Source organism: Leucopleurus acutus, assembly GCF_964270905.1.
Source record: "Leucopleurus acutus genome assembly, chromosome: 18".
NCBI lineage: Eukaryota > Metazoa > Chordata > Mammalia > Artiodactyla > Delphinidae > Leucopleurus > Leucopleurus acutus.
This window is the reverse complement of record NC_139160.1, coordinates 66,913,474-66,927,954: the sequence shown is the minus strand read 5'-3', so window position 1 is coordinate 66,927,954 and position 14,481 is coordinate 66,913,474. Positions and strand designations below refer to the sequence as shown.

Genomic DNA, 14,481 nt, shown 5'->3' with positions numbered 1-14,481 from the left:
GCCTGGATGAAGTCCTCACCCCGATCACAAGGGAAAAGGCAGACCTGGGAGACCAGCATTTCTGAATTGGGAAGGCTGATGACTAAGAGAACGTGGGTACCCTTTCAGCGTCCAAGGAACGGGTATCTCCTGGCTTTCTTCCGGTTGGATTTAAATTAACATTTATCTTATTGTTTGGGAGGATAGAGCCAAGCAGTTAAGATAGAAAGTTAGCCAGGTGATACAGAACATGTTTTCTCTCTTGCCAGCGTTAGCAACGATGATTGAATGATGATCTGTGAAATGCTCTGCAACATTTTCTTTGTAAATGCATTTTTCTGGGGAGGAGGTTCCTGCTTTCATCAGATGGTTACCTCCAGAATGTTAAGGACCCCATTAGATACTATATACCTTGTCCACACTGTGAACGGGATCCCACCCACAGGAGCCCAATGACCTTCTTTGACTTGGTCTTAAAGGAAACAGCTTTGAAGCAGGGACTGTGTCTCTACGTATCAGCTTGGTTGCTGGGCGTTTTGAGGCAGACGTCTGTCCTTTGGGGTGGAGTCAAGTAGAATGTAGAGAACTTGACCTCATGCCTTTTCTCTTTGCTTCGTTTGGTTTGTTTTCCAGAGACCCACCGCTAAGGAGTTACTGAAGCACAAGTTCATAATCCGCAATGCAAAGAAAACATCCTACCTGACTGAGCTCATCGACAGGTACAAGAGGTGGAAGGCCGAACAGAGCCACGAAGACTCCAGCTCCGAAGACTCGGACACGTAAGTCCACGCGGCCCGAGTCCTGCGGGACGTCCGTGACTGGGGGACGTGTCCCCAGCCCCAGGCCGTGTCTGAGCCCCATGCCGTACTGGATGTGGGCCTGTTCATTCTCATCTCTTGGTTGGGGTGGGTTTTGGGTTTCCTTTTTCTTTTCTTTTTTTTTAAAAAAAAAATCCAGGCTGATGGTGCTTCTTGTGTTAGTATGGGACTATATTTGGGAGTCTTTGAGTCTCTTTTCGTTGCCAGTGGAGTTTCTCTGAGTAAAATCTGTGACAGAGCTGTGCGTAAAGAACTAGACCTGGTTTCTTCTTCCTTCGTTATACCTCCTGCTTTTAAAATGCTACTGATCAGGTGAAATGGCTTTACATATATTTCTAGAAAGATACACATGAGGGTATCAGTGATCCTGTGTTGTGTTCTGGTATGCCTGGCGTCGTAAAAGCTCTGTGCCAGGAAGTTACTATAAACTGGTGTCAAGCTAAGCATCTAGGAAATCCATTAGCTAAAGAGATGAATTAGGTCTGGGAGCCGCTTGGGTCTGTAGAGGTGGGGAGAGCGGGACCGACTGCTCTGGCGTGAAGGAAGAGGGAAGCCGTGAAGGGGGGGTCAGGAGTGGAGGTGCTGCAAGTCAGACCCTCGCCTGCGCCCCTTCATACCTCAGCCAGAAGTTCGAGCTGACCCACGGCCCAGGTCCACGTGGCAGGCCAGTGGGATGAGACCCAGAATAGTTTTCAAGGTTCCCATGTGATTCCCTTGCAGAGTCAGGGGTGAGAACCACAGACTAGGATGTCGCTGAGGTCTTGATGTTGAGACGTGAGGGTGGTGGGCGTGGGGCTGAAGAGATGGGCGGGGAGAGTCCAGACGTTTACCGTGGGTCTGGGTACTGCAGGTGGGGACGGTCCGGCTTCAGCAGTGTCACGGGTCCACTGAGAAGACAGCACTGGAGAAGAGGCTGGTCTGGGGAGGCCAGGGCACAGGAAGCTGGGTTTGATGTGGGACACGTTCAGACGTCCAGTAGGATGTGTCCAGTTTAGAGCAGCGTCGAGGTTTGGTGTTGAGGCGGGATATCTAGGCAGACAGTATGGGTTTAGAGCCACCACTCTGGGAACGGTCACTGGAGCCCTGAGAACCCACCTGTGGAGAAGGGCCAGAGGCCGAGGACCTAATGCTGGGAGACACCAGCGTGAAGGAGGAACCTGTGGGCAAGCTGGGTCGGAGGAGATCTGGGCGCAGTGTGGCCCCACGAGTCCAGGGCCTCTGAAGGAGGGTGAGCGGTGGTAGCGTTTGCTGCTGAGCCTGCAGGCAGCATGATAAGGAGGGAACAGCGGCTCCTGGTCCAGAGGCGGGCAGGGGACAGGGGGCCTCGGCCGGGTAGATTTTGGAGTGAGTGGAAGGTAAGAGACGGAGGTGGGAGTGTGGAGTGTAGGTGACGCCTCCAAGCCCCGTGGCTGAAGGCAGGGGGCGGCGCTGAGCAAGCAGAAGGACTGCGCGCTCAGGTGTGGTGGGACGGAGCCAGTGGAGACTGTTCTCCAGGAGAAGAGACGCGGGAGAGACGGTGTGGGTGCGGCAGCTCTATGGCACCCGCGTTCCCACGGGGTCTCTCTTTGTGAGGTCGGAGGCAGGGTCGGCTTCTGCAGCCCAGGAGGGCCTGGAGGGGAGTGGACAGGACCGGAGGCAGGCATGGAGCATGGGGGGGTCTCCCCGCAGAGCTGGCCCTCACTCACGGGGTCACCTGCATTTCTGTGTTAAGGGAAACGGACACAGACGGCCAAGCATCCGGAGGCAGCGACTCAGGGGACTGGATCTTCACGATCCGGGAGAAGGATCCAAAGAGTCTTGAGAATGGAGCTCTGCAGCCGTCGGATTTAGAAAGAAATAAGGTACGTGTGCTCGTGCAGAGTGACTAACCCTTGGCATCAGTCAGCAGCATTTTTGAGTCGCTTTTGTGTGAAGCCTGCTGTTTTCGTGGTCTTTGTGGGCCCTCAGTGCAGCCTGTTGTGGAATTTGGCTGTCAGGGAATCGACAGATCAGGAGACGATGTTCTGTCTGACTCCCCAGCGAGGCCGACCCGCGAGTCTGGACTCTGGTCCGCTCTGCGGTGCTGATTGCTGCCCTCTGCAGCCCTGCCGCCAGAGCAGCATTTCCTGACACTTGCACATCCCGGGGCAGCGGGGAGGTGGGTTTAGTGTTTGAAACGACTTTCCAGCTCTCTTGATGAGACTAGGCCTGTGTTGCGTATTGGTGTTACTCATCAAGGTACTGTAATTTGGGAATTGAGTTTTGTTTAAGGAATCTTATAAATCTATTGCTTTTTGTACCTGTGTACTTAATTTTGATGAATTGGTTTTGTGCCTGTTTAAGTTAATGAAAAGCTGTAGTTTTAGGGTCGTTTTGAAGCACAGTGGAGTAGTTTCTCTTCAGCAAGTGCAGACCAGTGGCTGTCCCCTGGTGACCCCACAGATCCTGCTTTGAGAAGCAGATGGGAGTCGCTGTGTGCTCAGATAGAGGCTGCAGAAGAAGCAAAAGGCAGCACCGTCATAGGGCAGCCACTTCCAGCAGCCGGCTCTGACGTGCATGCCATTCCCAGGCCTCGTCAGTCAGGTCCTCTGCATACGGGGCTCAGCGGTGCAATTCAGCATCGCCTGTGGCCACGCAGGGTGCCGCTTCCTGACGCTCTGCTGCCTCTCCACCGGGCATGGTGTCTGTAGTCCTCCGTAGTCCAGTGAAGACACAGTAGGACAGTCCTTTGCAGATGCTACGTGTATCTGACAGACGTGTATCTGAAGTTCACTGAATTATTGCAAATGTGAGTATTAAATATTTCTCATTACTCTTTCCCCCCCCCGCCCCCCAAGATGAAAGACATCCCAAAGAGGCCTTTCTCTCAGTGTTTATCTACAATTATTTCTCCACTGTTTGCAGAGGTAAGATGCCCAGTTGACTTTTGGGGAGGTGCGAGGGGAAGAAGGGGGAGCAGTTGCCCCGTCTGTGGCAGGGTTGCCCGTGAAATTTGGGGGGTTAGACTGGCTGGCTCTGGGAGGCCAGCTGGGATGGACGGGCCCCTGCCTTCCAGGAACGCCTCTTGCTTTCCCGGGGGCCGTCTTCCAGCCCCTCCTGGGAACTGTCGCTGTGTCACTGCCAGGAGCGTACACGTGGGATGTCAGCAACCCAGCCCCAGTCCGTATGTTACTGGGACAATTTTTAACTTCAGTTGTGCTGTTTTCTACAAAATCTAGTTGGGTGCAGCCTAACATCTTTGCCTCGACAGACTTACGTATGGCAATGTGAAAAACAGATTTTTACTTTAAGGAGACATCAGATTCCCTGGGGTCCTCGTGTTTCTTGTGGAGCCCCCAGAGTAGTGGCTTCACCCAGCAGGGCCCCTGATTGCTGGCGAGCGGCCACTGCAAACATGGGCCCCTCCCTGTGCCCTTTCAGGGGACCCTGCCCCCTGTAGGTATGTGTATACGTACAACATTGGGAGGTGTTTCAAGGGTGGGTTTTATGAGGGTGAACGTGGTTCATCTGGCTAGTAGCTGATTGGAGGATAAGTTGGAAATAACCCCTTCCCGTCACTTTCTTGTGCCCCTTCTTGGCCCAGGCTGCCTTTAAGGTAGTTCAGTGAGTCACCTAGTGCCTTCTGTTTGGGTGGTGATCCAGAGCTCTCCAGGGAGGCTGTAGCAGGGGACCTTGGACTTGAGGTGGGTGGCCCAGGGTGGGAAGGAAGTACCACCGATGGGCGCATCCCTGTCCCCCGCTTGGCCCGAACGCCAGTCACACGGTGCCTCCCCCTTGGCGGAGCTCCTGGCTGGCCTCAGTCTCTCAGGCCTTCCCCGACCCAGATCTGTCTCACCAGTGTGCCCAAGGGACAGGTTGAAACCACTGAACACTCTGGGTTCAGGTGGAAAAGTGAACAGCAACAGGGCAGGCGGAGGCCCCTCTGTGTCGCTTTCTGCCTGCGGCCTTGGCCTGGGATGCCTGTTGGACCCTGTTTGCTCTTTGGTAGGTTCTTCGGGCAATTGGCCCGTCAGGTTTTCCAGATACTCCGCTGCTTTCCCGCGACCCTGACTGCATTTTACTAGGATAGTTGGGCAACGGGGGGAAAGGGCATAGATTTTCTCATTTGTCTGAAGCTGTGTGTTTCTTATTGGGCACATGAAAAAAATCCATTCTGAAGGCATTATCCAGAATTAGTGAACTAATCCTAAATGTATAATGTTTTGATTTTGTTCAGCGGCCCTAAAGGTAACCTCCCAGGCGCCTTTTCCTGTATGTTTTTGTTATTAATGTTTGGTAGCCTCACGGTCAGAGCGTCCAGTGTGCATTATTTGCATAATACTCCGCAATCTCGCTACTTAAGGAGCGTCTCCCCATGTTACAAATGAGGACGTTCCCGGGCGTCCCTCAGTATGGGCCAGGGGCTCCCTCCAGTGGTAGTGACGGGGCACGTCTGGCAGCCGCGGGCAGCAGCGGGTGGGGTGGTGGGTGGGGTGGGGGAGTGGGAGGGAGGTCGGGTGGCGGGCTGCCCACTCGGGGCTTGTAAGTCCGGTTGTGTTTAGTCGTTAAGGGGCCAGGGCTCCCAGATGGACAGAAGCACCACCTCCAGGCTGACCGTTGCGGTCGCTGACACAGTGGAACAGGCACAGACACTCCGGCCTCAGCGCCAGGCCCGTCCTGTCCCTCTGTCTGTCCCTGTAGCTGGGAGGGGAGAAGCCATGGACGTAGAGTGAGCCTGAAGCCGGGGTGGCGGCGTGTGGTCCCAGCAGCCCGAGAAGCTGCTGGAGGCTCTGGGTCGCGCGCCGAGCAGCTCCGCCTCCTCCTGGCGTATCGGGGCGCATCCCGGAAAGACGGGAGTTGACCTTAAACTGTGGGAGGTGCCTGCAGACACTGGTGTGGTTTCCCGCGGGCGCAGAGGTGCCGAGAGGACATCAGCCTCCCGGGGTGTAGGGCTGTTGCCTGTTTACATGAAATGGAGTATTTCGGCAGCACCCTGCCCACAACGGCAGTCTGTCCGGAGGCCTCAGCACCGCGGGAGCTGTGCGTGCGTGGCCCGCACCCCAGCTTCGGGGCGCACACCAGAGCCAAGTGGGCGTGAAATGGCTTTGCTGGTGGAAGACTAGGGTGGAAATGGAAAAAGCAAGCAGAGGGAGCAGATGCCACGATCACATTCTGAAAAGGTGCATAGAAGCGGGTGTGCTTCCTTCCCGGGGAAGGGTAGAGTCTGGGGTTGGGCTCAGGCCCGGCCTGTGCCTGCTGCTCTTAGCCTCCAGAAGGGGAGGGATCCGAGCTGACCCTGTGGCCGGGGCAGTCGGGTCGTGTCACTCCTTAAACAGACGCCCGTGGCTTCCCGTGCTCGGGTGAGTCACGCCGTTCCTCACTTTGGTGTTTTCAGTTGAAGGAGAAGAGCCAGGCGTGTGGAGGCAACCTGAGGTCCATCGAGGAGCTGCGCGGGGCCATCTACCTGGCGGAGGAGGCCTGCCCCGGCATCTCGGACACCATGGTGGCCCAGCTCGTGCAGCGGCTGCAGAGGTGAGTGCCACCCGTGCCTGGTACCTTCCGGGCCGGGGGCTTGAAGCAGAATCGAGGGAGAGAAGGCTGTTCTCCTGAGTTAGAGGAGTCTGTGCGAACGAACCAGGTGAACCTGGACGCTTCAGGGAGGGACCACAGAGCTTCGTGGTGGTGGCTCTGCTGCATAAGCACAGGATGACTTCAGGGTGCCGGTCTGCTCTCCTGATGCAGCCTCGTGACCAGCCAGAGGAGTGCAGTCCTGAGCCCGGACTCTCCGTTTGGTTTTATGCTTCAAAGCCAGGTGTCCAGAAACACCAGAGATGGGGGCTCGGTGAGTTCCGTGAGACCGGACACAGATGCGGTCTATGTGAGGGCTGTGTGGGTCCTCGCCTCTGCCTCGGCGCCGGAAACCTCACTGTGGTGGCCGGGAGCTCCGTCCGCGGCAGCCTGCAGGGGGCGCCCTGTCCCCGCCGGCGGCCCTGGTGGAATGGGCTCCAGGGTGAGGAGGAAGTGGGGCTGTGGATCTGTCCCCCCGCCCGGTCCCTCAAGCTTGTTTGGGGGAGCCTCCCTGTGGAGGCGGTCGGTCGCACACGTGCAGTCACCTGGGGGTGTTGGAGAGAGCGGAGGTGAACCGTCCAGCAGCTCTGTGACCCGAGCTCTCCTGCACACCCCGAACCTTTCTCTCTCCCCGAAACGCCAGGCAGATCAGTGCTTTGAACTTCACCTTCCAGGTGTGTTGTCCAGGAAGCGAGCTTTTTCTAAAGGACGGCTGCTCCTTGATGGGAATCAGGAGCGTCTCAGATCTTTCCTGAGATGTCGGCTGGATGGCGCGTGGAGAAGTTTGGGGCGTGTAGGGTCACTTTTGCCACTTGGAAGTGGTGATGAAGGGGCTGCCCGCTGTCCTGTGAAGTGTCCCTCTAAAGTGGGACATCAGAGAAAACCTCAGTTTGTTCTGTAGAACTCAGGCTCCCTCATGAAAACATCCCAACTTTCTAACCTGCTCTCACGTTTAGGCTGGAGAACTTGGAGGCAGTTGAAGGACTCCAGTATGCTTTTTTGGGTGAAGTTGGTTTTAATAGCGTTATTTCTTAACCCACTGCATCCAAAGTCTTGTTGCGGTATAAAGGTCTTTCACCATCGTTGTAGGGCTGAGTCTTTGCAGTCAGTGTGTGTTTCACACTTAAACGGCACATCTCATTGTGAAGTCGGTGCTGGGAGCCACTGTGGCGGGTGTGACCGTACATAACACAGGTGTAACTGCCTGCCGTCTGCATTACGGCTAACATTTTACTTCCCATTCTCTCTGGTTCTCTCTTGTCCTTCTGTCCTTTGTGACGTGGGACTCTCTCTCCTCAGCCATCAGATGACCTGCTCCAGGGGCTCCCTGCCTGGTCCCTTTTGGGCTCTCTGAGCTCTTCCCGTGTGTCCCCTGTCCAGAGGCCACCAAAGCACAGCGGCCATCGCTGACACTTCAGACCCGTTTTGCTCCTGGATGCCTTGCTCCAGTGGGTCGCCTCAGAGACGACAAGGACCAGCTTTTGTCCAAAGCATTTTCAGAGGCTTTTGTGTATCTTAGTTTGAGTCAGTGTGTGGGTTCTTTTGTGTGGCATCAACTCCTCCCATGACTTGGGCATTTACATCTCTCGAAAAGTGACTCTCAGGACCCGTGGCTACAGCGTGCTTTCCTAGTCATTTGTTCCGTGGGCGAGGGCTATGTACTCTAAACGCCTTAAAAGCGGAGCTCTAATTTGGAATGTTGGCTACGAGTCCCATTAAACTCGTCCTCAGCCGTCTCCTGTGGCTGGGTGACCACCCCGGTTTTGAGGCTGCTGAGGGAATCTTGGCCACGAAGCGCACCCGTCCCCCTCTTTGGTGTTCCAAAGTGAGACGGTGCCGCAGAATTACTGGAAACAGGAGAAAGTGCCCATCCCACCATCATCGTTTTGGGTGCGCTGCCTTCCATTGCTGTATACAAGTCATGAACTTACCCAAGGTTTTAGATATTCTTGGGTGTTCATGTAGACTAAATTGTGTAAAACTAGACATGTATAATTCTGTGTACACTTCTTAACCTGGGTGTATTTTTCATATTGCTTAAATATTATGATTTTTCATCTCTTAGTTCATTCAGCTTGCTTAATTAACCATTTTTCTACTGTTGGACATCAGAATTGTGTCCTAGTTATTGTAATCACAAAAAATTTAACAGACCGTCCTAGGAAGTGGATTGCTTGAACAAGCGCCGGTATTTGTGTGGCCAGAAAGGGTTTCTTGCACTGATATTGCGTCGTTGGGGTCTTAACTGTGTCACTGGGCATTATCGATTTTTCAGCTTTTAAAAAATGATTATAAGTGAAGGTGTATCATTTACTACTCTATTCGTGTCTTTTTTTTTCTCTCCTGGGAGGCTGAACACATTCTCACTGTTTATCTGTGAAAAGTTTTTAGCGTTGGAATCATGGTTTTCTTAACTTTCATGAATTCTTTACGGAATCATTAGCCCATTGAGACTTGCACCACTTAATTTGTTATAACTTGGGATTGTCTATAAAGACTAGGATTTTTATTATTGCTTGAAGTTTTGCAAATTAATTTGTTTTTAATTTAGAGAGATGACATTGATTTACTTCTGCTTCTCTTTTTGTTTTCTCCTAGATACTCTCTAAGTGGTGGAGGAACTTCATCCCACTGAAATTCCTTTGGCGTTTGGGTTTTGTTTTTTTCCTTTTTTTCTTCTTCATCCTCCTCCTTTTTAAAAGTCAACGAGAGCCTTTGCTGACTTCGCTGAAGAGGTGCACCATCGCGGGGGGCCATCCCCCCCACAGCGAGGTTGCCTGTCCAGGGCCTGATGAAGTCTCCAGGTGGGGTGGGGAGGGTCAGCTCCTGCGAGCGAGTATTTTATTTTATTTTATTATTCTTGTTTTTAATTCTAACCATAGTGCACATATCAAGGAAAGTGTCTTTAGAAACAAAAATAAACCCTGAAATGTATATTTGGGATTATGATAAGGTGACTGAAGAAATGAAACCTCAGGTATCCTGCTTTACGTTGATAACTCCCCCTCCCTGGGAGACGGAGAACCGCTCTGGTGGATCAGTGTACAGATTTGTATATAGTGTCATTTTTAAGGAAACCCTTTTGGCGTGCATAGGGATCACTGTGTACACACTGGCCAAGTGCTTCTGTAGATACCGTCAGTGGGGTAAATATTTGACAGGCCGTAACTCGAGTCTATTGCCTTGCCTTTATTACATGTAAATTTTGAATTATGTGACCAGTGATTTGGGTTTTACTTTGTATTTGCAGGGTTTGCCATTAATAATAATTAACACCCCTCTTATGGAACACTCCTATATTTGTACCTCAACAAATGCAAATTTTCCTCTTGTTTGCCCTACAACCCTTTTGGTACACTTAGAAGTTGATTTCCTTTTTCATCGATGGTACTATTTCTTAGTGTTTTAAATTGGAACATACCTTGCCTCATGAAGCTTTAAATTATTATTTTAAATTTCTCCCCGATGAAGTGTTCTCGTCTCACTTTCATTCGCGCCCTGCCAGTCCTGCGCCAGCTGTACCGTCCTGCCAGTAGGGTTTTCTGTTGCACCTTGTAGTGAAATCTGCGTATCATCTTTCCCACCTAAACATGTCTGAATGCTTACACAAATAAATTTTATAACACAGATTTTGCATACTCTCCTTGGAACGTGACTCCTGAGAGGGCAGTGCACCTGCCGCGTGTGTGGGTGTGTGTGGTGTGTGTGTGTATGTATGTATGAGGCTCTGGGAAGAAATGCCCACATTCAAGCTGTGGAATGTCCAGGTCAGCTCCCTGTGCAACTTTTAAAAATGGTCCTGAGAAGATATGGGTGAATATTGCTGATCTGTAAAGTTGCTGTCTTCCCAGGGAACCGGAGGGAAGGTGGTTGGTTTTTCTAAAGGAGCTGGTGTCCGCTAGTTTGTCCGCCAGGTGTCTGTGTTTTTCTTGGCTTATGGTAGCGTCTGGCTTGCCAAGGGGGTTAATAACCTCTGGGTCTCTGGGTCGGGAAATACTTCTTGCCGCCGTTCTTGACTGATTTGAGTACGTGTGACATTTTTTATCATTTGTTGCTACGAATCGTTGTCATCTCTTGCTGGAGTAGCAGTTCTTGAGGTGGAATACAAAGGCTTTTGGAAGCAGGGAGGTTACTGGGTAAACTTGAGGACGGAAGGTCAGTTATCTGCTGGCCCGGTGGCCTGGATGTTACAGGGAGAGGACAGAGGCCTGAGCTAGAGACGTCTGAGGGGTGGTTATGGTTTTGGTTAATGGAATGGAGCTAGTTTGTAAACTCTTAAAATTGTCGTGATTTTTTAATTAAAGGTAGATTTGGATTAATTTCTATAAGGGATATATTTTGGTTAGGGGAAACAGAACCAAATGGCCATCGTGCAAGTTTGTTAACTTGAACAACAAAAATGGAGAATATTTCATTTTGTGTTTCGGAGAGTATTCTGTGTGACGGAGCTGTTTGTTTCCCTGTGTGAGGCATGAGGCGAAGATCAGTTTTGTCCGTCGCTGGAGAAAGAATCAAAGAAATGGAGCCGTGTTCCCCGAGGTGTGCCGCTTGTCTGATCTTGAGAGTGCCAGAGCAGACAGCAGCTTTCTGGTCTAGAGTTCTGCAGATTTGCAAATGGACAGTGGTTTCAGGACTTGAGGCTGACTGACCGCCATGTCAAATATGAGTGATGGTTGCACTGATTGGCAGACGGGATCCCAGCTAAGTGAGGTGAGGTTAGTAGCTGCTCTGCAGTCACTGGACGGTAACAACACAGCACTGTCTCCCAGGCAAAGTGGCAACTTACTCTATTGAGTTTATTGGGAACGTCTTCTGTTGATGAAGCTTCTCGGGGAAGATGTGCTTTGACAGGCTTTTGAAAGTGGGTCACCTCCCCCTACAATATCTCCTGGTTGGTTACTTTCTGTAGACAAAGAAAAATCAGGGCATCTGCTTGAGGCCAGCATTTGTCCACTTCAAGTCCTTTATTAAAAGACAGACCAGGTACCAGAGCTACAAGAGGACCTACCTCGGGCCTGTAAACCGCTGGTGGTATTTAGCCAGACCCGTGAGCTCAGCACTCAAGGTAGACTGACTGCCCCTCGGAAGCCTCTGGACGCCGAACCCCAGCAGGTAGCGGCTTCTCTGCCCACACTGCTGACGGCTGGGCGGCTTCACCCAGAAGCACAGACAGCCTCTTGGAGGTTGGGGCTGTGTCTGGCTGGTTGTCGACACCTTTTTGAAGTGGTCTTTTTCTGCACTGGCTGCACCCACGTGGTCTGGGGGCCTCGGCACTGTCACAGTCGTGTGATTGTCTCGCTGTAACCGAGGGCCACACACCTTCCCGATCTGACGTTTTGTTCTCCAAGTGGTCTTTTGAAGCGTTTAGTTTGAATGCAGCATTTTGTACCTTTCTTTTGGCAAAACAGGTCTGTTTATGAGCATTTTCCTCCTTAAACGTGGCTTGTGTATTTCTGCTATAAAATATGGCAATAACTGAAGAGTGCTGCAAGGTGTGTTCTTAAGCACAGGGTCTGTATCATGCAAGGGTCAATAAAGTTCACAGAAATAATTCTTCTTATAATTGTGTCTTGTGTGTAGAGGGGGAGTAGACAACATTTGTGTCCCCCGCACCTCTGAATTTATATGTTGAGATCCTGAGCCCCAGTGTGATGGCATTAGGAGGTGGGAGCCTTTGGGGATGATTAGGTCAGGAGGGTGGAGCCCTCAGGACTGGGATTAGTGCCCTGACTCCACAGCAATCCCTCACCCCTTCCACCATGTGAGGACACAGCGAGAAGATGGCCATCTGTGAGCCAGGAAGTGGGCCCTCACCAGATACTGCATCTGCCGGGACCTTGATCTTGGACGTCCAGCCTCCAAACTGTAAGAAAGATATTTGTTTATAAGCCACCCAGTTGATGGTATGTTTGTTACAGCAGCCAGAAAGGACTGAGATAGCGGGTGTCCCTGAAACTCCATCTGTTTCCGGCAGCTTGGGAGTGGTCTGAATCGCCTACATGATTTGCACTTAGGTTTTCTTTGAAGTCACAGGGGGACACGGGTGTGAATCATAGCTGGGAGCAGAAGACTGACTTAGGAGACCACACCTTGTCTCCAAGCCTTGTAGAGGTGAGTGACAGGTGTGACTTTTGGAGGGAGAAGCTCATGATTCCGCCATCTCAGCAGCCCAGGGACTGGGGTCAAAGGCTTCCCAGTCCCCTCCCTGCCCACCTTGCCCTCAACCCCTTGTCTTCTAGAGCCTCTGATGGTCAGTCTTCCGGAAATGTTCTGCTTTCCCGGTCCCACGTTGGAAGCAGCAGAGAAAATTATCACATACGTATCAAAATGTTGTTTGTCTTAAGAGAACAGACTCAGCAGCTCATTCACCCCACCCCACAGTGACCAGCTGACTCCCCGACCCACCTGCCTGAGATTCAGTCAAAGACAAGAGACGAGGTTGGTGGTTTTGCCTTAAAACTTCAGGATGCTGGATTGTGGCATGAGGTATTTTTATTCCCTTTTGTTAGTACTTAAAACCGTCTGTACAGACCGTAAGGCAAGTGATTCACACACATCTTGAGCTGCTCATCGTCCATTTGTATGTTTCCACGTACGCCGGTCACAGCCCCCCGGTCGGGGTGGTCCTGGGTGTCTCAGGTGAGGGCCCCCAGCTGTGGTATGGGGCACTGGAAGGGAACCGTGTTGGATGGGTCGCCCCCTCTGGGGGCGGCATCAGGAAAGGGCTTAACAATACCAAGGGAATAGCAGCCACTCGATCCCCATGGAGAAGAGGCGAACGGATTTTGACCCGTGGGCCCCAGCAGTTACTGGAACCCTGTTCCCTGTGTTGTCCGACTATCAAGGATGTGCAATGTCATATGTCCATACCCCAGGCCGGGGGGTGGTTTGGCGGGGGGGGGGGGGGGGCTGGGGGCGGTGAGTATAAAAAGGAGAAAAGAATGGTTTGTGAAGACAGGCACGATATATATACCACTATTGAGTGTGCAGTTCCAAACCACAGTTGCAGTAGGATACAGGTATGATCACAGGAGCCAGGGGACTACGCACTGTGACTCAGAGCTCCTGCTCAGACACGCTCCACAACGTAACACAGCACAGATGGCCCTGGTCACTGCCATACAGGTTCTCATGCTCGTGAAACATACAGCAAGACACCACAGCTTACTACCCTCCCATCGGATACGGCACTCAGTGCACCGACAGTCCAGAGAGCGCACTGGATTTCCGCTTCTCTTAACAGAAAACAACCCGCTATGCTCTGTAAATAGTCACCGCTTGAACAATTTGGTCAACTTGTGCCAAGAAGTAGGTCTGGGAACCGGCGTTTCACTGGAGCCTGCGGCCCCCAGTGGAACACAGGGTGCTGCAAACTGCTCATTTATCAAAAAAGTAAATCCTACTAATTTTCTATCATTATAAAAGTAGAAAGAGTGAGAAAAAAAAATCTGAAAATGATCGCATTTGCTTAAGACTGCCAAGGGTATCGCAGACAAACAATGGAAAATCCATTTTGTAAAATACAGCAGCCTAGAAATCAAAATCGTAAGTTTATCAATCATCTTTTTTAAAAAAAGAGCCCTTGCCCTGTCTTTTGGTTGCATGGACGTGTTAGTACTGACTTTAAGGTGCAGTTGCGGAGGGGAATGTCATTCGGCGCTCTATCCGTGACAATGTTTTAATACTGGCACAAGCTGAAGACAGCCCACCGAGGGCACGACGGCCGAGACGCCACCCGCGTTGAAGGCAGGGGTGCGGTCCAGTTCCGATGAGAAATTGACAGCTGCGAAGACAAGGTTTAAAATGGTTCTGTGGAGACAGATGAGAGTCGCTGTGAAACCATGTATTATTTTGTTTTCCAGACAGACAGGTGTTAATTTTACTAGGCTTCATTAATACAGAAGAAAGAAAATGTCTTCCGGGAAAGTCGCCACTGCTGAAACAATCAACACATGTGTCCCGTCCTGCCATCAATACACGTGAGATTCTTTGTGACTCAGAACATGGGCACGGGAGGCCGAACTGGTAGCACTTCGGATCACCTCCATCCATCTAGGACAAGAAAGTGAAATAACCGTCAGGGGCCACTTTTTATCAGCCCGTGTCTCTGAAATCTGCTTTTCTTGTTTGTTACAGCTTCATGACCCCTGGCGGTCGT

The 14,481-nt window shown here is 51.6% G+C and overlaps 2 protein-coding genes across 6 annotated transcripts in view; one reads left to right on the top strand and one right to left on the bottom strand.

Moving 5' to 3' along the window:
• Window positions 1–10,192, top strand: part of STK24 (serine/threonine kinase 24) — a 102,469-nt gene extending 92,277 nt beyond the window's left edge. The window contains exons 7-11 of the mRNA XM_082859329.1: window positions 613–758; window positions 2,509–2,638; window positions 3,614–3,682; window positions 6,151–6,287; window positions 8,922–10,192. Coding sequence (XP_082715455.1) covers window positions 613–758; window positions 2,509–2,638; window positions 3,614–3,682; window positions 6,151–6,287; window positions 8,922–8,958 — 519 coding nt within the window. The 3' untranslated portion in view covers window positions 8,959–10,192. The remainder of the gene's footprint in view (window positions 1–612; window positions 759–2,508; window positions 2,639–3,613; window positions 3,683–6,150; window positions 6,288–8,921) is intronic.
• Window positions 10,193–12,798: 2,606 nt separating this feature from the next.
• The window catches only part of FARP1 (FERM, ARH/RhoGEF and pleckstrin domain protein 1), a 285,374-nt gene continuing 283,691 nt past the window's right edge, over window positions 12,799–14,481 (bottom strand). For all 5 annotated transcript variants that reach the window (XM_082859491.1, XM_082859494.1, XM_082859490.1 and 2 more), the window contains exon 27: window positions 12,799–14,375. In XM_082859491.1, the coding sequence (XP_082715617.1) occupies window positions 14,294–14,375 (82 nt within the window). In that variant the 3' untranslated portion in view covers window positions 12,799–14,293. The remainder of the gene's footprint in view (window positions 14,376–14,481) is intronic.